Source organism: Crocodylus porosus, unplaced genomic scaffold, assembly GCF_001723895.1.
Source record: "Crocodylus porosus isolate Cpor-Errol unplaced genomic scaffold, CroPor_comp1, whole genome shotgun sequence".
NCBI classification, from domain to species: domain Eukaryota; kingdom Metazoa; phylum Chordata; order Crocodylia; family Crocodylidae; genus Crocodylus; species Crocodylus porosus.
In genome coordinates, this window is record NW_017728907.1 from 52,468,899 (window position 1) to 52,490,850 (window position 21,952).

Genomic DNA, 21,952 nt, shown 5'->3' on the forward strand with positions numbered 1-21,952 from the left:
GGCAGCACTCACCATTTAGGAAGCACTGCCTGGAGGCATGGGGACTGCCACACTGAATAAGCTGCAAGCTTTGAGTCAGCAGCCTGAAAAGAACCTAGAAAATCAGTTTCTTTCACAAATCTCCAGAAAATAAAATGCGGTAAGAAAAGCGAAGAGTGCCTTCACTTGCGAGCACTCTGGAATGTCACAGTCGAGACGCATTCTCCCCTGCTGGCATTTCAAAAGTCTTCCAGTGGAAAAGCTCTACAAGCATCCATATCTCAACAGTCTCAGTCGGCTGCATTAAAATGAGATTCTCCTCCAGACAACAAAATTAAAATGGGACTAAGGGATTACAGGTTTACTACGGCTCAAGGATTCTCTGTCTAATGTGCTCATGCACAATGTTTTTCCTATCTGCCTGCCTGGCAAATTCAGTCAAGCTGGGCTCTTCTCTTTTCACAGAATCCCACACAGGCTCTGCAGAACACACTTATGCCCCGAATGGCACCTTCGCTTTCAGTGGGTTTGTACTGCTCCAAACAATTCTGTTGAAAAAGCACAAGAAATAACGGAATCCCACTCTTTCACACTCAGTTGTGTTGACTCTGCAAGGCTAACAGAAGAGAAAATGGCATAAAAGCACTTTTGTCACTGGAGTCAGCAGATGGAACTCTCAATACACAGACTGCAGATCTGCTGAGTAAAATAGTGGCATTTTCACATGAGTTACAGAATAGAACTCCATGCTCAGGACTTGACAGCTTGAGGACATGGATAAATGATGTGTTTGTGCCCGTGTAATCAGTTTTATATTATGTTTGTGTAATCAGCATTCTGCCACTGTAAAAAAGTAGCAGACAGATAAAGTTACCCCAGTTTAAGGGTTTATATCACTCAGTCCAGTGGAAAATTTAACCCTGAAATAATCAGAATAAAAACATATCAGTATAATCATTGGTTTAGGCATCATCTTTTTGTGCCCAACCTTGGGAAGCCATTTGCTAAAAGCAAACAGGTTATTACTGCTGCCCAGAAGCAAGGAACAACAGCTACCTACTATGTGAGATACCCTCCAAGAGCTGCATGTATGTCTATTCCTAATCCTGGTACAGGAAACCCTTACTATTCATGGCTTTGGCATTTGAGGTTTCAAATATTCGCGAATGCCGAACCTGTATCTTAAATACACTTAAAGGAGCTCCTTGGGAGCTCTGCGCTTGCCACCGCCAGGCTCCCACCACCGTCGCCAGCACAGCTGTGCCCCCCCTTGGCCACGGTTATTTTCATGAACATAGTGCCTTATTTGCAGATTTCGCCATTCACAGAAGATATGAGAACATCTCCACCGCAAATGGCAAGTGTCTCCTGTATAAATTACATCGGTATACAAAACAATGTAAATTATCACAGGGTACATGGTTGTCTGTCCGTTCCCAGAGATTACAAATCATGCAGGACTTCTTAGGATTCTCCTGTCTAAGTACAAAACTTACTTCATATGGATGTAGGTAAAATGATCTTCAGCCTCTGAAATCTTGCCCAAGTGCTTGAGACATAAACCCTTCAACAGCTTTATTAAACACTGGTCATCTGGTAGTAATTCTGTAGCTACGAGATAAAATACATACTTGGAAGTTAGAAGGCATATCTCAAAATCTTTTTTCAACAGCTGGAGATCCTCAGAGCAGTAATACTTACTTATCTGTATCAAAATAGTGTCCATCCGTCCTGTTCAGGACAGGACCTTTTGGATTAGGTCATCAAATCCAGTCTCCTGCTATAGCAGACAATCACAACACTTGGAAAGGAAGGGGTGGGTAAATTCAATTCAGCTGGAATTCTTCACAGAAACAAGTGTTTGAACCATGATCTCATCATCAAGAACTCTTTGTTTTGCCAAAGCAACACATGAAAGACCCCATGGTTGCACTCCTGCTCAAAACACTGGCACCTGATTGACCATGTCATAGTGCATGCCTGGGACCATCGTGACATCCGAATCACAGATTATCATTCGGCACTTCCCATCATGTCCATTTGTATCACCCCCAAGACAATGAAAATAAAAGAAGCACACCAAGAAAATGGTTCAATACTGAGTGTGTGAAAGACCCTGCCAAAAGGAAACATCTCCAGCAGTGAAAAATTCCCTGATATTCCTGGTACATCAATCATTGGGAGAGCCTCAAGAAAGGTACCTGTGAGGTGGGCAAAGAAGCTCTAGGTTTCTCCACATCAGGTACGGTTCGATGAGAATATAGAAACATCAGGAACGGTTCAACGAGAATGATAGGGAAATGCAAGCTTTCACTGACAGAAAAAAGCAGGCCTTCAAAGCCTGGCAGAATGGCATCAACTCCAGACAGAAGCAAGATGCTTATTGCCACATTAAAGCCAAGACCCAGAGGAAAATTTGAAAGCAGAAAATCAAGTGGTGCAGAAGTGGGCAACTATTTGGGCTGGGGGGGCCACTTAATGAGTTTTGGTGAGCAGTCGAGGGCTGAGAGAGGAAAGGGGGGCAGGGGGAGATGCCAACTGATGCCGTCCAGCCCACTGGCCACCACCAGGAGCCTGAGGAGGGAGGGCTGCACCTTGCGCCACTCTGTTTTGCCACAGCTGGGGCCAGGCCACACAGTGCGCAGACTCCTCCACTCCTTCCTGTTGGCACAGTTCTGGCATCGTGGCACTGGCAGCCAGGCCTGCACAGAATGGGGCATGACGCAGTGTGCCAAACAGGTGTCCTGCTTGTCCCTCCCACCACAATGAGCCTGTGCCACCATGCCACACTGAGAAAGTCAGGAGTGGCTGCCTCAGGCCAAGCCCCACCTGAAGTCGACACAGACTCACCTCCTAGCAATGCTGTGACAGCAGCAGCTCATTGCAGCAGGTGGGAAGGCTACTTGGTGCACTGTGTCGTGCCCTGTCCTGTGCAGGCCCAGCTGCCAGCAGCTGCGGTGCCAAGACTACACAACCACAGCGCCAACAGAAAGCCGGCTTGGGTAGGGCAGAGGAGTCTGCACATTGTGCAGCCCAGCCCAGCCTTGGCTGCAGCAGAACAGAGCAGCACAACCCTCCCTCTTCAGACTCCCAGCATTGGCCAGCAGGCCTAACGGGATCAATTGGTAGGGTGGATATGGCCCGCATTTTGCCCACCCCTGAAGTAGTGGGAGGACAAAGCTAAAAAGAGATTCAACAGTTTCTTGACAGCCAAGACATACATAGTTTCTTTAGCACAAACAAAATTATCTATGGGCCAAACATACAAGGAGCTGTCCCTCAGAGGTCCTAGGAACAACACTCTTTAAGGACAGGTCTACCATCAAAGTATGGCAGAAAAAGGACTTTCAAGATATCCTGAACCGAGTTTCTAATTTCAAAGACAATACCATTGAAGCCATGTCACAACATCCCATTAAGAAGTACCTCGCAGGTGCACCAACTTATCAAGAGGCCTTGAAAGCCACTAAGCAGATGAACAACAAAGCATGTGGTTGTGATGAAATATCAGCTGAAATGTAACAGCAAGATGGGAAAAAACTTCAGTCTTGTGGTTGTTTTTCCATCAGTCCCATGGGACGCTGCTGCCCACTGTGGGTCAGGGAGGCCCGGGTGAGGGAGATTCCTTACCCTCCATCGAAGCTGCCCTTGTGAAGGAACACCTTGACAGACTGAATACCTTCAAGTCACCCAGCCCTGACGGTTTACACCCAAGGGTACTCAAGGAGCTGGCGAGCATCATAGCCCAGCCCCTGGCACAGATCTTTGAGAACTCCTGGTGCTCTGGTGAAGTGCCCGATGATTGGACGAGGGCCAATGTTGTGCCAAGAAAGGGAGGAAAGTAGATCCGGCAAACTACTACTACTACTCTATCCTGGGGAAGGTCTTGGAAAAGATTATCAAAGGGGTCATCCTTAACAGACTAGTTGACGGCAATATTCTGAGGGATAGCCAGCACAGGTTTGTTGTGGGTAGGTCTTGCTTGACCAATTTCATTTCCTTTTACGACCAGGTGACCTATCACCTGGACAAGGGGGAAGAGATTGATGTTGTACATCCTGACTTCAGAAAAGGCTTCGATCTGGTATTCCATGATCACCTCTTGGCAAAACTGGCTAACTGCGGCCTCCACCTCACCATGATCTGCTGGCTGGGGAATTGGCTCCGCAGCAGGACCCAGAGGGTGGTGGTTGATGGAAGTCAATCATCGTGGTGCATGGTCACCAGTGGGGTCCCTCAAGGCTCTGTCCTAGGGCCTATACTGTTTAACCTCTTCATCAATGATGTGGACATTGGTGTCAGAAGTGGACTGGCCAAGTTTGCCAACACCAAACTCTGGGGTAAAGCATCCACACCTGAGGACAGGAGGGTGATCCAGGCAGATCTTGACAGGCTCATGAAATGGGCGGATGAGAACCTGATGGTGTTCAACACCAGAAAATGCAAGGTTCTCCACCTTGGGAGGAAAAACCTGCAGCATGCATATAGGCTCAGCAGTGCTACGCTGGTTAGCGCTATGGATGAAAGGGACTTGGGGGTCACGACTGACCACAAGATGAGCATGAGCCTTCAATGTGATGCTGCGGCTAGTAAAGTGAGCAAAATGCTGGCTTGCATCCATACATGCTTCTCAAGCAAATCCTGGGACGTCATTCTCCCGTGGTACTCAGGAGGCCACAGCTGGAGTACTGCATCCAGTTTTGGGCTGCACAATTCAAAAAGGATGTGAAGAAGCTTGAGAGAGTCCAGAGGAGAGCCACGCGCATGATCAGAGGTCAGGAAAACAGACCTTATGATGAGAGGCTAAGCACCATGGGACTCTTCAGCCTAGAAAAGCACAGGCTCAGGGGTGATCTGGTGGCTACCTATAAGTTTATCAGGGGTGCTCATCAGGATCTGGGGGAACGTCTGTTCACCAGAGTGCCCCAAGGGATGACAAGATCAAACGGTCACAAACTCCACTGCGACCGATTCAAGCTGGACATAAGAAAGAACTTCTTCACTGTCCGAACCGCCAAGTTTTGGAATAGACTGCTGCTGGAGGCAGCTCAAGCACCCACTTTGAATGCCTTCAAGACACATTTGGATGCTTATTTTGCTGGGATCATAGGATCCCTGCTGACTTCCTACCCGTGGGGCAGGACTTGATGATCTCCTAGGGTCCCTTCCAGCCCAAATGTCTATGAAATCCATGAACTCTTTCATCAACTACACATTGTTACTCAACTTGTTTACCAGGCAGTTGTGATTCCTACACTGTTGTATGGGTGTGAAACTTGGATGACATGGGAAAAGCCTGAAAGCTTTCAAATGTTACCATCAGTGGTGTTTGGAAAATCCTCCATATCAATTGGAAAGAAAGAACAAATGTCAGTATTCTGGTTCAAGCAAACACCTCCAGCATTAGCACCATGTTTATACAGCACCAGTTCATCATGTCATAACGATGCCTGACAAACTCCCAAAACAGGTCCTACACTCCCAACTCACCAGTGATCACTGTTTCAGAGGTGGGCAAAAGAAGTAAGTCAAGGACACTTTGAAAGCCAAAGTGTAATGTTAACATCAATACCTGGGAGACTCAAGTAGTGAATTGTTCCCCGTGGTGCCAAGATGTATGACAAAGCCTCAGTCATTTTGAGCAAACTCACCTCACTAGGGAGGTGGACAGATGAAACAAAGGAAAGAGCTGTAACCTGACATCACCAGGATCTACTCCTTACTCTAGGAACTATTTGTCAGACCTGCTGTTGAACATGTGGATCTCAGATTGAGTTCCTCAGTCATCTATGGACTCACTGATGACGTTCCTATCTACTGGAAGACTGTCATCCTCATATCAAGGGTCTGATGATGAGACGTTCCAAAACTTCACAGCTCTGGTGGTTGGAAACTATATTCTGATTTATTCATGGTCAATTTACATCTATTTGTTCTGTGCCAACATTGTCCTTTAATTTCAATGGTTCTTCTCACTCCCTCCAGCATTATTTCTCCTCCCCCCTGTATTTATAGAAAGTAACTGAATTCCCCATGGTCTTTTAATCTCTTCTCACTGCCATCCCATTTCTGTCCACCCAGATGAATAAATAAAAAGCATTTCAGTGATCCCTACCAGCCACCTATGTTAGCAATACAATAGTATGCTGCTATTTAAATAAGTATTGTCAACAACAAAAAATCAAGGTTAAACTGAAAGAAATTAGATGAAAAACAATCTGTTTCTAGTATCTCATTTGTGCATGAGACAGGACTTTCTTTGCAGTCAGCCACGGGTGCCCTATTGACTATATTGGTTTTCCCACACAGCAACAAGGCGGCAAATTTCAAACAATGTCTCTAAGTTGGAGACTGTTTTAAAAGCTCATTTTCCAGACTGAATTATTAGTATAACTAGGTATTCTTGGAGGGAAAGAAAGTTCCAGCTGGAGAGATGTCAGTAATCCTTACCCTGATTGAAAGGGCATAAAGACAGCAGAGATTGTGTTCTCAGTTTTTAGGGCCTACGGTGAAGCGGACTACAGGTTTGCTAGATAAACACAGGATACTTTCTGAACAATCTAGAACTGCATTAATAGTGTGCTCTAGTTCATACGAGCAAGCCTGCTCTTGTCATTGGATTAGTATGTTTGACTGCATCAAATTCCTTTTAGCTATTCCATTGTAAGTATCTGCTTGAGTTAAATCGGTAGTTACCTGGTTGGCTTGCTAATGATGCTTCTGCCTTGGTTAAAGTCTCCAGCATGCCTTCTGTTAGGTCAGGACATTTTCCAATTACAGCATAACCATTCCAGATATACATCATTTCCTAAGAGAAACCAGAGAACATGAACCTCATTAATCTGGCAGTAAAGAGATGGAGTTAGCAAATTTAGATTTTCTCAACAAAGTGCAAAAAATATCTTGAGTCTTTTACTAAAAGCAGATATTATTGATAATATGTTGTCAATGTGATTGATCATTGTGAGCATTTTTGTTGGAAGAGATTTACAAAGCCCCATCTAATTCAACTCTACGCCAGTGCAGATCATTGAGTAAAACATCAACCCCATCTCTGTAGTTGATGAGGACAGCTACCAAGTTGAGAGACTAAAGGAATAGATAACTCAAAGGCTGCATCCCTTGATCAATTTCCCTTCTTGGTCTGTGGTTCTAATGAAGACCACGTTATTAATAACTAATAGTTATGCCTTATTAGTTCCTCAAATCCACCAGTCTTTACACTAACCTACAGAATTCTAGAGCATGGATATATTTCTTTATTAAATCTCTGGGGCTTGTTTAAAAAAATCTATGGAAAGCACCTCTTTCTTATTAAATTGTGTAAATTTGGGAGATACATTCTACTGAACCCAACTGGTTTAATTTCCATCTGATTCTACACGACTTTTCCATGGGTGTGTTTCACTGGGTTATACAAAATAAACCTACTGTTCCCATCCAACTTCTCATATAAGATGTTCCCATCGCAACAACCATTACAAATAGCACTAGAAGCAAAGTTAAGGAAGGAACCATCACGCAGACTTACTACAACTTCCCATTTCACATTTTCCAAAAGCTTTGCTTAATTTGAATGTCTTAATGTAAATGGCTCTTATTCCTCAGCATCTGTATAACAGTAGTTTCATTTGAGAGCTGTCTGTATAAGAACACGTTAATGTAGGTGGATTACTCAGTGCTTTAATGCAAGAGCACTCCTGCTTTAGCTGAGCTATTCTGCAATGATACTGGAGGCTATGCTGTACTTGCTTGTTTCTAGTCATGATTCAGTTACTAAGATGAGTAAAAAAGTTCTCAGACTGCATTTATTCCATACATTAAATCAAAATATTTTAGGCTAAATCTAAGTTAACAGCCTACTTCTCACCAGCTAATTCCTTCACATGCAATCAAGTCCTATAATTGACAGCAACTCAGTTAAAATTCTGCACCCCAGTCCCACAAATCCCCTGGTTGTTAGGGAGTGCCACCTGCTGCCTTGAGAGTGGAACTGCAAAAGAAGGAAACCGAAGATAGACTGTTCCAGTCTGCACTCAGCTACTGTCGGTGGGCGTGGACAGACATAACAATTCAAACATTTCAAAGGGCCCCCTGTACCTGTGTGAAAAGTTCTCAGAATGGCTAAAGGGCTGCAGAGGAGGATCTTTTTATATGAAGTGCTATGTTGGAGCACAGATATATGTTGTAGTCGCGTTGGTCTAAGAAACAGAGACAAATAAAACTCTTGGGCTAAAGGCAGTATCTTCTGGTGAGCTTCACTTTTTGTTACTTCTGGGCAGGCACAGGGGACCCATAGGTGCACCAGCATCCCACAGTGCTCTGCTCTCTCCCTGTTTTCCAGTGCCAGGTGCTTCAGCTCCAGCCCCCTTACCTTTCCACTGGAAGGGGGTGGGGGTGGACAGGTTCTGGGAATCTGGGGCTGGAATTCCTGTAGCAGGAGCCTCATGCTACAACCAGAGGCATGCTGGGGTTCCCAGCATGGGCAGCAATCCCAGCATTATAGCGCATTCCCTGCACATCGCTGCCTCTGGCCCCTCCAATAGACCCCACACACCCATGCTGTCCCCAGAGCTTGGTTCTTCAGTCCCCACCCCCACCAAATCCTCTTCATAGTTGGTCGGGTCAGAAGGGACCTGAGTAGATCATCAAGTCTGACCCCCTGCCATGGCAGGAAAGAGTACTGGGGTCAAACGACTCCAGCAAGGTGATTGTCAAGCCTTGTCTTAAAGACCCCCAGGGTAGGAGCCAGCACCACTTCGCTTGGAAGTTGGTTCCAGATCCTAGCCGCCCTGACAGTGAAGTAGCACCTCCTGATGTCTAATCTGAATTTACCCTCTGCCAGCTTGTGACCGTTATTCTTGTCACTCCTGGTAGTGCTCGGGGGAACAGGGACTCCCCCTGTGCCTGCTGGTCCCCTCTGACTAGTTTGTAACAGGCCACTAGATCCCCCCTCGCCCTTCTCTTGTGGAGGCTGAACAGGTTCAGATCTCGTAGCCTCTCTTCGTAGGGCCTGCCCTGCTGCCCCCTGATCATGCGAGTGGCCTCCTTTGAACCCTCTCCACGTTGCCCACATCCCTCTTGAAGTGCGGCGCCCAGAACTGGACTGACCAGTGCCGCATAGAGGGGGAGGGTCACCTCCCTGGAACAGCTCGAGATGCATCTGTGGATGCATGACAAGGTACGGTTGGCCTTCCTGACCGCGTCCCCACACTGCCGGCACATGTTCATCTTCGAGTCAATGATGACTCCAAGATCCTTTTCTGCCTCTGCACTGACAAGAAGGGAGTTCCCCAGCCTGTAAGGATGGGGCTGGTTCTTCCTCCCCAGGTGCAGCACCTTGCACTTGTCAGTGTTGAATCCCATCCTATTCTCATCCACCCACCCCTGTAACCTGTCTAGGTCCGATTGTAGCCCATTCCTCCCTTCTAGCATGCCCACATCCCCCCACATCTTAGTGTCATCTCTGTTCCTGAGAGGGGAGGAGAGGCTGGAGGATTGGGAGGTGGAGCCTGGTTTTCCCAGCAGCAGGGCACCCCCCCACCCCATCTCTGCCACATACCTGCATGCCTCTGGGTGCCCTCATTTCCCAGACTCCTGCTAGATCCAGAATCTCCTCCCCCAGACCCCTCAACCTCTGTGTCCCCACCACTCCTGCCAATAGAGGCAGGATTCTGGCTTTCCATCCCCCAATTCTGCTCCCTCCCTGTCCCTGCAGCCTCCTCTAGTGCCTCTAAGCTGAAGAACAAGCGCCTGCCACAGCAATTTTGAATCATCCCAGCTGGGGTCGAGAAAGGGGCTGCACGTTTCAACTGCTATGTCTGTCCACGGGTACAGCTCTTAGTCAAGAATGCTGACGTTAAAAGTAGCACTTGGCAAACTCAGAGAAGTCAGTTCTCACCTGTTCTCCAAGAAGTAAATCTCATGGAAGCTGTGCACCCCATAAATGAGCTCCCAGAACAGACATTTTCAACCAGCGTTGCTGAAAATCAGCCAGTACTCTGAGGACATATATCTACTCTACACAGCCCTTATCTGGGCTGGCCTGCAAAGAGCTGGACTGGTTTTGACTTGCCAGCCACAGATATGTGCTTATCTTCCAAACTCAGCCTGCAACATTCAGAGCCAGGTTGATAAGACTAGGAATACCAGTTCAGGCATGCTTTGACACTTGTTCTCTCTAGCTGTACCTGGACTGCTTCCTTTTGCCAGCCTCAGTGCATGTCGCACATGGAATACATCTACTACATGGACCTCAAAGCAAATACATTAATACACAATGGAGGAAAAGCGCTGGAGGGTATTTCCATCTGAAACCTGAAATAGTGAGTTGCACATGCAAAACATTTGTACATGACAAGCTTAACTCCTTATGGCCAGTGCCATGTTTTCTGTGTTAATCGGCCTGTGTTCAGGGACCAGACCAGTCTCCTGCAGGGGTTTCAAGTTGGTAACCTAAGAGGCTGCCATTCTAAATATCTTATATGTGTCCATATATTTTGAGCTACAGGAAAATATACGAAGATTGAAAAAAATGTATCCTGCTTACCAGAGGTGGCACAGGCAAAGGGACGGCGTTTGAGGGAAGGTAGCGTCGAGATTTCCGAATGGCAAACTTCTCTGTAGGCAGCGACTTCCCTGCAATTTTCAGTTTCAAACCAGGCACACTCCTGAAAATTAAGAAAAATTAAGTATTAACAATTGTTTGGGCCCCTGCCACATTTTTTACTTCTGGATATCAGGAAAAAAACCACTCCAACCAATGAGGAAACAACGTTCAGCAGGAAAGAAATTTCAAAGACAAATCCACTGAAAAAGACTGACGCCAAAAGAAAAAAAATCACCTCTGCCAAACCCAATGGAATCTGCTTGCAATGATCTCTCACAGAATACAGATGCTGTCAACAGTTTCAATGCATTTCAGTGTATAAATCAGTGTGAGCAGCAGGAAATCTGCAGGGAATCATTCACGTTTGTTCATACCACAATACAGGTTTTTAATACAGTAAGTGATAAATATCATCTTCTCCAGAATGACATAACTTAAAATGTGACTGCATTACAGGAGAATTTCACTTACGCTGGCTGATTACTTTGAAATAGCAGTTAGGCATTTTGTGACGAATCAAATTACAGTTTCTGGAACACATTAATTCACCCTAGTTCCTATCTTCTTAAGCCTTTCATACTTCTGCTAAATTCAAAGCACCACAATCAAATTCTGAAGCTGTCTGTAAGAATCTTTAATAGGAGGCACACATCTTGTAGTAAAAACTAGTCACAGCTTTCAGGAAACTAATTTTTTTTCCAGGCCAAGGTGGACTACAGAGAACAACTAAAAAAAACCATGTGAAGTGTTGTGTGTAATAGCAGCCGCCACCGTGACAGAGACCAGAAAATTATCATAATGCAAAGTATTTCAAAGCCTATGGGAATCTGAAACATAGTTGAGACCATGGAGAACTTTCCAAAGTACGGTCAGTTGGAATTATTGCAAGCATGTCCAACAGCACTGCATTTTCTTTCACAGATGCATTTTGTGGGGGGCCTGCCACCGGAGAAAGCTGATCTTTTTAGCAAATTCTGATCACATTTTCACACATCTATATCTTATTAACTGCAAAGTAAATAACTTTTCCTCTCCTTCCCCAACACCATCAGCTCAACATGACTTGAAAAGATAAGGAATGGAACACTGTCCCAGTTGGGACCTTCTAAACTTTACCTAAACAGTTCAACTTCATCCTCCCCAAAAGGCTTGCAGTCATCTGGTCCAAACATGCTGAGATAGGCAGCTTTCATATAAACATACGTAGCCTGCAAATGCAATCAAGATCATCTGTGCAGTCAAATGTATTCATTGCCTTAGAAATTAATACAAGTGACACTTAAGGAGGACAGCCTGTGTTACTTTTGCTTGTAAATGCATTTTTAAAAGGGAGTAGGGAAGGGCAAATGTTGCAATGTCACTTACTATGATTTGTTTAGCCATGTTTATATTGGTTTTTACTTACGTTCCAGAAACGTGTGTTCAGTTCAGTTTTATACTTGTGGAATGTGAATTTTTAATTCTTTTTTTTCAAAAATTCCCACTGAACAACTAATTAGGACAGGCATAAAACTTTCATTTTAGACCATTAAAAATATTGTGTAGGTAGGGGATATAATCAATCACAACTAAGCACAGCTCAAATAGGAAGTCCTAAAATACAAGGAATTTTCTAAAACTGTGCTGAATAATCTCAAACAACAAGTATATTTAATAAGATCAGTGTTTGAAGACAGTTCTGTTAACAGAAAAAAAAGAGAAAAACACTGTCTAATAAGTTATTCCTTATAATTAGACCTGCTCAGGAATTTTCCCTTAGAGTCATTTTTAACACAAAATACAATTCAGAAAACCAAAACGCAATTGCCATAGCAAGCAAAGGAAAAACCGAAGTCATATATGTCATTTCAAGTCAATGTGACACAAAAAGAAATCCTATGGTTTTTTAACTGATTACAGAACTACATAGGTGAGTTTAAGAAAGTAAAAAGAAAAATTTGGTTCAAGATCAGTGAAGTCCTTCATTTCAGTTGAACGTGTCAGAATGAAATGTCACTGCTCCAGTGGCAATACAGCAGAGGTAACAGTGATAATTGTAATTTTAGATGGCGTTTGTAATGGAAAGGGATCTTCAATAGCATACTTTATACAAATCCATGTACTGTGGTTGGCTACTCCCCTTAGAACGCCCAGGTCCCTGTGCTTCTAACACACGCACCTGTTCACTTTCACACTTCATCCTATTATGATTTAATTCATGTCAGAGTTCAAATGACATTGCAGCATAGCTATGACAATGCAAAGGTGTTTCCTCTGAACCCAATAATCTACAATAAGTACCTCAGCTTTCACTAGCAGAGAGCATTAAACCACTTCTGGAGAGTGACCCCCTTGGAAAGCACCAATGGGACAGATGTCTGGCCACATTTACCTTTCAGTGTTTCGTTATTGCTTTCTGTAGGGAACACTGGTGGGAATGGTGTTTCCAAATAAACAGCAGTTCCTCAAGAATGCTACCAATTTCAGCAGGAGCAGTGACAGGGACCAGTGCTACAGACAGCAGCTGGTTGCTGACCATCTCCTCTTCACTAAAAAAAACCCTCTGAATGGCTTCTCAAAAGCTCAAGGAACCAAGAGGGAGGAAGTCCTCAGAGACTGCATGCCATTCCCCTCCTTTCCACATGTGCAAGGTCAGGGCTTTATTGTAGCTGTGAGCATCATCTTGTGGCACTACTGAGTTTATCCTTAGTGGGCACATCTACGCAAGACACTTACTGTGCAGTAGCCTAATAACACTGCACAGTAGGTGTGTGGTCAAAAACTGTGCTAATACACTACTGTGCAGTGTTATTAGGCTACTGCGCAGTAAGTGTCACAAAAAAAACTGCCAGCGCTACTGTGCAGTAACTAGTTACTAAACATTTAGTTAGTACTTCATGAAGTAAGTACTAAACTAAATGTGCAAATGAAGTAGGTTGCCCACCATCCACAAAGCAGCTCAGGTTCATACTGTAGCTGCAATAAAAGAAAGGTGATCTGCTTCCCACCTGGCAATGGGTCACCTTTGGAAAGCTGTCCCTTAGTCAAAAATCAGCTTTGACACTGAGCTGTAGTCCCATCTACACTGGGCTCCCCCTTGCAGGTCATCTGCCAAGGCCTCAGCAAATCGTATTTTGTGTTACTGCCCAGTTAAAGAGACTGTGCAACCTGACCGTAAGTTAGCATGTAACTGCAGGCTTCCCCATAGTTAACTGTTTCGTTTGTTCCACTTTAACTTACCTTTGACCAAGTATTCTCTTTGCTGAGCAGATCAGCATAGAAGTATGCCATCTTCCACTGGCGTTTATAACTGAAGCACCACATTAGTTCCCAGTAACACATGTGATGGAATTGCTTCCAGTGCTGCTGAGCTTCACAGCATTCCTCATACCTACTAACTGCCTGAACAAAGGAAAGTCCAAGCATAACTATAATCATCTGGTCACATGTCAAACGTATCTCTGCAACGAAGGGCATTGGGACCTCATATTGCTCCAATGTGTTGAGTGCCCTCGGAGTAGAGGGTGCTCAGCATTTCTGCTCATCAGGTTGACCAATTTCATTGGAGCAGAATCAGACTCTTGGCTCCATACCCATTTCCAGGGGGAGGAGCATTTGTTATAAGAAATAATCGGGAAACTAAAGTCAGGAGGCAGAACCTCAGCTAGTGCATACTGCTATAGCAAGCAAAGGAACATAACTGCAGTTGAAAGCATAACAAAAAACTAATTAACACTGGAGAACTGTTACTATCATCAAACTGGAAGAAGGGCAGCACAGTGCAATGCATCGCATTCAGCTCTCGCACACAAGAGATATGTAATTGTTCCGTTTGCCATGGCTACTGTTCAAAAGTAGGCACAACTGTTTGACACCAGTTCTGCAGCCAAAAGTCATCTGTAGCTGGTGGAATTTCTGCTGAGTTACCAAACAGTTTAATTAAATCAGGAACTGCATTGTCTGGGATACATTTAGTCAGCTGCTGTTCAACTAAAATGCTTCATTCTAAGCCAATGCTTCTGGCATGCTTTTCATCACAGCAACAACGATTCTTGGAGAGTACACATCACCGTGGGGGACCAGCACAAGAACACAACTTCAAATGGATTTTGCTTGATTTTGGGTAATTTTGAGGAATATTAAGCCAAAAATATTGAACTCCAATAAATTATTCAAATTAAGTTATTAAACAAATCACAGATGGTTATTCTTTTTTGCTCAATTCAGTTAACTGAAAGCAATCAGTCAAGCCATTCAAAGCCAACATCAGAATAAAATTCCTGGTTTGTATTTATGAGCTGCAAATTAAAGATGGACCCAAGCCACAAAGAGTCTGAGACAGAGACAGGTTTTGCTAACTGTTCAGGGAAATTGGTTATACAGTTCAGTTTTGTCCAGGTTGGATGACAGGGCCAGCTATGAAGTTCAGTCCCTAAACTATTTTACTTTAGGCTCCTCTGCTGCTGAAAAGACAGTGGCACTTGGAAATTCACTGTAATAAATAGTTGAACTATGCCACTGCAGTAAGAGGCAAACCATGTGAACTGATTTTTTGAAGCAAAACCTTCTCCTCTACCTATTCCTGTCTAAGAATTTGCTGTTTCTTCAGGGATGGTTTTTTGATTTCCAGTTCATTAAGTACAACACTGGCTTCATTGCCAGTCCCAGACACTCAACAAATCATGAGTCAAGGGTTGGCTTAAAAACTCTTTCATTAAAGAAATTTACTAAATATGGTGCTCTTTTAATTTACATTCTAGTTTCTCCATTGTCAGAAGGGTTATGCAAGTTTGCCTTTTTTTTTCTTTTTGGAAGGGAAGTTGAGATTCTCTCACACATTTCCAGGAGATGGAGCTTTAAGAAAAGCACCACCACAGCGATGAGAAGTGTTAAAAGCACCGAGTAAGCAGATTATAGCAGACACCATACTGGGAACATTTTAAAATATGAAAAAGAAATTAAAGCTCCTAACCCCATATTTAGGCCTCTTCCAGATTTTCCAAAGGGCTGAATACCCAGTAGCTTCCACTGAGGTCAAGGAGAGCTGTGAGCTGCTCAGCAATGGGAGACACGCAGGCAGCCAAGTATGGCTTCAAAAATCTAACTCTGGGTTACTATTTCTGAAAATCACAGCCAGATTTCATAACTCTACCAAGAAACATTGTTATTGAAGATTTAAAACTAGCAAGGTTTTGTGTCCACAGGGAAAGTGTTACTCACCGTATCAATATTTCCTTTTAGTGTTTCTATCCTGCCTGCAAAAAATAGGAAGATGGCTCCCTGTAATAAGCACAGGGGGGAAAAAAAGCTTTTAACAATGTCATGCCAACTATACAGTTTATTCAACAACAAGCTGTTAAATGGGTACAAAAGGCAGACTAAGTTAAGATTCATCTTACTTTTGGGTAACGAGCCAGGTAAGGCTTGAGCAGTCTTTCTGCCTCTTCAATGTTTCCTTTCCCTGTCCCTAAATAGAGTAAAAGACATGCAACTAATGACAAAGAAGGGTGTGGTACTACCATCATATGGCCAATGACTAAGTTCTTATCAAGAAGTAGCATTTATGTGCAAATACAGGACTTTATTCTGTACCACCTTTGATAGATCAGAAGGGGTATAATGGGGCTCCTTACACAAAGCCATTACAAATGCAGACAGAAGTCTGCTGTATGTAACATGTTATATGTTTGCATCATCCTAAGCCCTTAAGAAACACAATTCTGTGAAGGACAGAGAAAAAAGGGAGGAAAGTAAGACTGGGTAGGATCTGATTCTGACCCAAACCATTTCCTTATGCTATGGCAGTCTTCTGAAAACAGACAACCATGTGGACTGGCATTGAACAGAACAGGTTTCTTCTTGGCCACACTGAATGACTTGCTGTGGTGAAGGGCCAGAGGATGGATACCTGACAACATAATTTTCCAGGTCATTTAAAAAGTGGTAGTAATCTTGCCTAGACCTAGACCAAGGAGACCTAGTTAAAGAAGGCTCTAGAGGCATGCCACCCTGAGGATACCCAGATGATAAATTAACATGAACAGAGAATGCAGTGTACCATCATTTAAAGATATTATTTTTTAACTTCCAAAATAATGCACTGAGGAAAGTCTGAGTATTTCTTATGAACTCCAACCCAACCAAACCACCTTCCTCCTGTACCTCAGTGTCACCTGTCCAATTCCCCAGCAAGTTTGCAATGTAAAATTCTGTCCCCCTTTGTGTCCCGCTACAATTAATCATATAAAAGGAATATCATAGAGTTTTTGTAACTAATCTTACCCAACACAAAGGTCATGAAAGTATGATAGCACAGCAGCAACATTGTACACATCACCGACCTAAAGCTGTACATCGATGCTCCTTCTTGAAGCTGCAACAGCCCATGTTCCTGTGCAAAAATTAAATTAAGAAAACAAAGGCTTATCATGAAGTGCCAGTAGTATTTTTGTAGGTATTTAGTCTCTGTAGCGTCATCTGGAAATAAACCAGTAGCTTGCCACCAACACATCCTAGAATCTGCAACCAGAGTAAAGAAAACGTTAGCAAGAACACTATTTGGTTAGTTACTTCAGGTGTCTGTACACGAATGCATGGAGCCTGGTAAACAAGCAGGAAGAAATGCAAATCCTTGCACAGTCACAGAATTAGGACGTGACTGAAATAACACTTGGTGAGACAGCTCACGTGACTGAAGTACTGTCATGAATAGGTATAAACTGTTCAAGAAGAATAGGCAGGGGAGAAGAGGAGTTGAGCTTTATGTAAAAGTTGCATGATTGCTCAGAGCCCCAATATGAAGCTGAAGACAGGCCTGTTGAAAATCTCTAGGTTAGGGTCAGAGGGGAGAGCAAGAAGAGTGATATTGTGGTGGATGTCTGCTATAGACCACTGGACCAGAAGGATGGAAATGGAGGAGGCTTTCTTCAAACAGCTTGCAGAAGTTTCCAGATCACAGGCCCTGGTCCTCATGGGGCATTTCAATCACCCTGACATCTGCCAGGAGAGCAATACAGCAGCGCACAGGCAATCCAAGAAGTTTTGGAGAGTGCTGGGGACAACTTCCTGGTGCAAATGTTGGAAAAGCCAACTAGGGGCCATGCTGTTCTTGATCTGCTGCTCACAAACAGGGAAGAATTGGCGGGAAATGTAGTGGATAGAAACTTGGGCAGCACTGACCATGAGATGATTGAGTTCAGGATCCTGAGGGAAAGAAGGAAGGAGAGCAGCAGAGTAAGTAAGGACCCTGAAGTTCAGGAAAGCAGACTTTGACTTGGGTGACTGATGAGCATCATCCACTCAGAGGCCATCTGAAGGGGAAAGGAGTCTAGGAGAGCTGCCTGTATTTTCAGGAAACTTTACTGAGGGCACAGCAACAAACCATCCCAATATGCAGGAAGACTAGCAAGTATGGCAAAAGACCAGTTTGGCTTAGCAGGGAGCTCTTCAGTGAGCTAAAACACTACAAGGAAGCTTACAAGAAATGGAAAGTTAGACAAACAACAAGGAGGGAGTATAAAAGTATTGCTTAGGCATGCAGGGGTGAAATCAGGAAGGCCAAAGTGCACGAGAAGTTACAACTAGCAAGGGACACGAAGAGTAGCAAGAAGGGTTTCTAAAAGTATGTCAGAAACAAGAGGAAGGTCAAGGAAAATGTGGGTCCCTTACTGAATAGTGGACTTCAGGTCCCAAGATGGCAACCAGGAGACGGGGCACCTGTCAAGGGGCGGGGCTACCTTTGCAGCCCTTGACATCTCACCAAAACTCATTAAACTGTCCTCCAGCCAAAATAATTGCCTGCCCCTGCATTAGGAGGATAATGAAGCACTGGAACAAGCTACCCAGAGAGACTGACTCTCCATCCTTACAGATTTTTAAGACCCAGGTAGACAAGGCCTTGGCAGGGATGATATAGTTGGGGTGGTCCTGCTTTGAGCGGGGGGTTGTACTCGATGGCCTCTTGAGGTCCTTTCCAGCCCTAATTTTGTATGATTCATTACACGAATACATATAGGGATAATATAAATGAGAAGTTCTGGAGTGAAGAAAACCGATAAGAAAATCTAAAGACATTGGAAAAATCCATGGCTGGCAAGGCTATGGGCAGAAAAGAGAAAGCTTCTTAAGTATATTAGAAAGCAAAGAAATCTTAGTAATAATCTTGGCTTGTAACTCAACAGAGATAGTAAATATTTTTAGTAACAATGCAAAAAAATCCTTCAGTATTTAACAAATATTTCTGTTCTGCACATGTGTTTCCAATGAACTGTAGAGTATCAGGCACTGGTTAATGCTGCAAGGAATGACATAACTTATGCGAGACATAAATGCTTGGATCCAGTACAGCAAACTTTATGGGTGGCTATACATGGGCTCCAGTGTGTTCTAATTAGAATTCATCGGTGCAGACTTGATTAACTGAGCATCCTGCAGTGTCACATGTATTTAGCATCCTAGGTTTCAAAATGGTGGTGGGAGCACTTTAAAACTTGTTGAACAAGCTTTAGTTCAAGCATACCCACAGCCCTTTTGAAACGCAGGATGCTGAATACATGTGATGCTGGGACATTTTAATTAAAGCCACTGTCCGGAAGCCGCTCCAATTAAAATGCACTCTCCCAACCCTGGAGCACATGTATAGATGCCCCATGTTCCTGTCTCATTTCAACATGCTGGCCAATGCTCTTCTAGATCCCCATTTGGTCAGACAAATTAAGACAAAATTAATATTCAAATACTCGGATTCTTCTTACTAGCTACCTGAATTGTATTATTTGATTCAAGTTTCAAGATGCACAGAAACATACCATGTGGGGTGGAAAAATTATATCAAGGCAAAACCTCCAAACAGTTGGTGGCTATTTCAGTCATGAATATAAGTAAAATGCATCTGCCTCCCTGAAGTGAAACTGCCTGAACAATTTTTAATCACATTTTTTAAATTAAGGTTCTTCAGCAAGAAAGCAAGACAGAGATGTCTTTCTTGTCTCATGACTTGGCCATGTCAGCAATTAAGGGGAATATTTCTATTAATTTAGAGGAAGACATGATTAAGATGGGCAGAGAGCAGTTAGGGCACTCTAATGTGTTACATGACATCATTTTAGAGTTAACTTTCATTTAACGCTTGAAGACAAGAGGAAAATGCCAGGCAGAAGGATTTGCGATGGCAGATGGAAATTCAATTAACTGCTAATTGAGACATACATCAAAAATGCTGTTCAGCACAGCTGATTTGGAACAAATGTCTCCCTATATCAAGGAAACCCAATTTCTTTTTAAATGGTACCATCAGAATAATTTCCTGCTTTCCACAGAAATAATGCTGAATTCCAGACCAGTGCCAACTGCATTTAAGATACGGAGGATTAACAGTTTAGCAGGTATCTTCTGTCTCTTCAGTTCAGTAAAAGCTTCCAGCAAAAATTAAGGCAACTTGTGTGAGAGTCCCAGATTGTGGCTGGCCCTACTGGGGCAGGTTGGAAAACTGCAGATATGCTGCAAGAAGATTTGAGCCCTTGAACCTCTGCCTATTGTGGTGTGGATGCTGTTCTGTACTGACACTGAGGCAAGGCTAAATTCAGCATCAGGTGCAAAGAGAAGTGCAGATGGTAACAACTCTTCCCCCAACTACTGCTAGGCATATACAGGGAAGTCCACTGAAAGTACAGTGTAGCTTTCATGGCTGGGTACATCCATCAGGACCCCAGAAGGAATTTGCTGATGCAGGGCTCCTATGCACCAAGTCCCAGCCTCACAATGCAGGGCCATGTCTATTAAGCATAACTAGCCCTTATCATAACAAAGTTTTACACAGAAGGTATGAAGCAAAGGCCTAGGCTTCTGGACTGTGGCAGAAAAGCACTTGACAGACCTCAGCATAATAAGAGAATCTAAGCATCTTCAAGCCCTCTGTGTGCTCTCTTGATCCTATGTTGATTTATCATCCCGAGGCCCCCTTTAGTACTTCTAAAGAGTGACTCTATGTTGAACTGGCTGCCAACTGCCCCAAAGAACTGTCCAGCGCCTCAGATGCAGAGGATTCCTAAGCTTACCCCCATACACTAGCAGACATCGATGCCAAGTACCTACTGACAGTCCTATATAAGAGTATTCTCCGAAGGGTCACATCTGCTGGCTTCAGGATAGCTTTGCATCAGGGGACTGGCCAACACAGCCCTAATACAACAGCTTTAGGTATGAATGGCTTTCCATAGTCTATATTATAACCTATATAGTATTTATTATTATTATAAAGAAGCAGCACCAGCACTAAGAATGAAGCACCTCAAAGTCTCCTGGGCAACCATGGGATGATGTCTGTTGTCTGTCAAACTGGACTCAGTTGTTCACGGAGTTGGCTGTGTCTCCTTCAGTTTCTTACACAGCACCAAGCACAGTGTCAGCATTCAACAACCATTCTCCTCCCCATCATTATTGTGTGGTCAAAACACTGCAGGCCTCAAAATTTCTTCTCTCTCAACAGTGTTGCCTCAAGTTTTACGCACGTTTTGTCAGTCTCCTCCTCTCTATTTCCCATATCTTGAAATCTCTTGTGTCTGCTCCAGGGGGCATTTTGATCTTGCTGAACTGTGGAAACCTGACACTTGAGATGTGATTACAAATGTAATTGCAATTCTACTCTCAGTTCTGGACCAGCAGCTCACAGCTCTAAATAACGCAAGATTGCCTTAAAGTATTCCCTGAATGACTACCAAATACTTGAACTCTGTTCAGTGAACTGCTGAAGAAAAGACTCTCCTTTCTTTTGAATGGTACTTCAGACAGGAAATCTTTCTTTATGTTTATGGTAATCTACGATATGTTTCAATCTGCTACTGAAAAATCTGGAACAGGACCCGAGTCACTGACATAAGGGATACCAGCCCACTCTCAGCCCCACAAAAATTCCAGGGCCTGGAGAGAACACAGAAGGAGAGAATGACCCCAAAAAGTGTGTATTAGGGGAAGTCTTTAGCAGCAATAGGAAGCTAAATGGCTGCTTTAAAAAGATCTTTGAAAGAGCATGCTAGTGTCTGGCTTGTGCTTACTTTTTCTAAGTTGGACTCTTTGTTTTTAGTTGCTATCAGTCTTTAGCAGACATGTAGAACTAACTAATTTTTGCTTCTTCTGGCTAGGAGAACAGGCAGGTAAAATTGACTTAGAGATCTTATCCAGGGAGCCAGGAACTCAAGTTCTCACCTGTGCTGGATCATAAACTCTCTGGTCTTAAGCAACATGGCTACAACCCACGCCCCTAGTCTTAAGCAAGACATTTAACTTCCAGACCTCAGCTTTTTCAAGTTCACCAGTGAAATAAGATGATCCATACATGTCTCACAGGGATGCTGTACAGATTAACGAAGTAATCCTTGCAAAGGATTT

The 21,952-nt window shown here is 43.7% G+C and overlaps 1 protein-coding gene across 3 annotated transcripts in view; it reads right to left on the reverse strand.

Moving 5' to 3' along the window:
• Positions 1-21,952, reverse strand: part of TTC39A (tetratricopeptide repeat domain 39A) — a 92,686-nt gene that overhangs the window by 7,751 nt on the left and 62,983 nt on the right. For all 3 annotated transcript variants that reach the window (XM_019531403.1, XM_019531406.1, XM_019531405.1), the window contains exons 9-16: positions 16,850-16,958; positions 15,967-16,034; positions 15,788-15,847; positions 13,808-13,969; positions 11,705-11,796; positions 10,529-10,649; positions 6,676-6,787; positions 1,476-1,590 (exon numbers count right to left, since the gene is read on the reverse strand). In XM_019531403.1, coding sequence (XP_019386948.1) covers positions 1,476-1,590; positions 6,676-6,787; positions 10,529-10,649; positions 11,705-11,796; positions 13,808-13,969; positions 15,788-15,847; positions 15,967-16,034; positions 16,850-16,958 — 839 coding nt within the window. The remainder of the gene's footprint in view (positions 1-1,475; positions 1,591-6,675; positions 6,788-10,528; positions 10,650-11,704; positions 11,797-13,807; positions 13,970-15,787; positions 15,848-15,966; positions 16,035-16,849; positions 16,959-21,952) is intronic.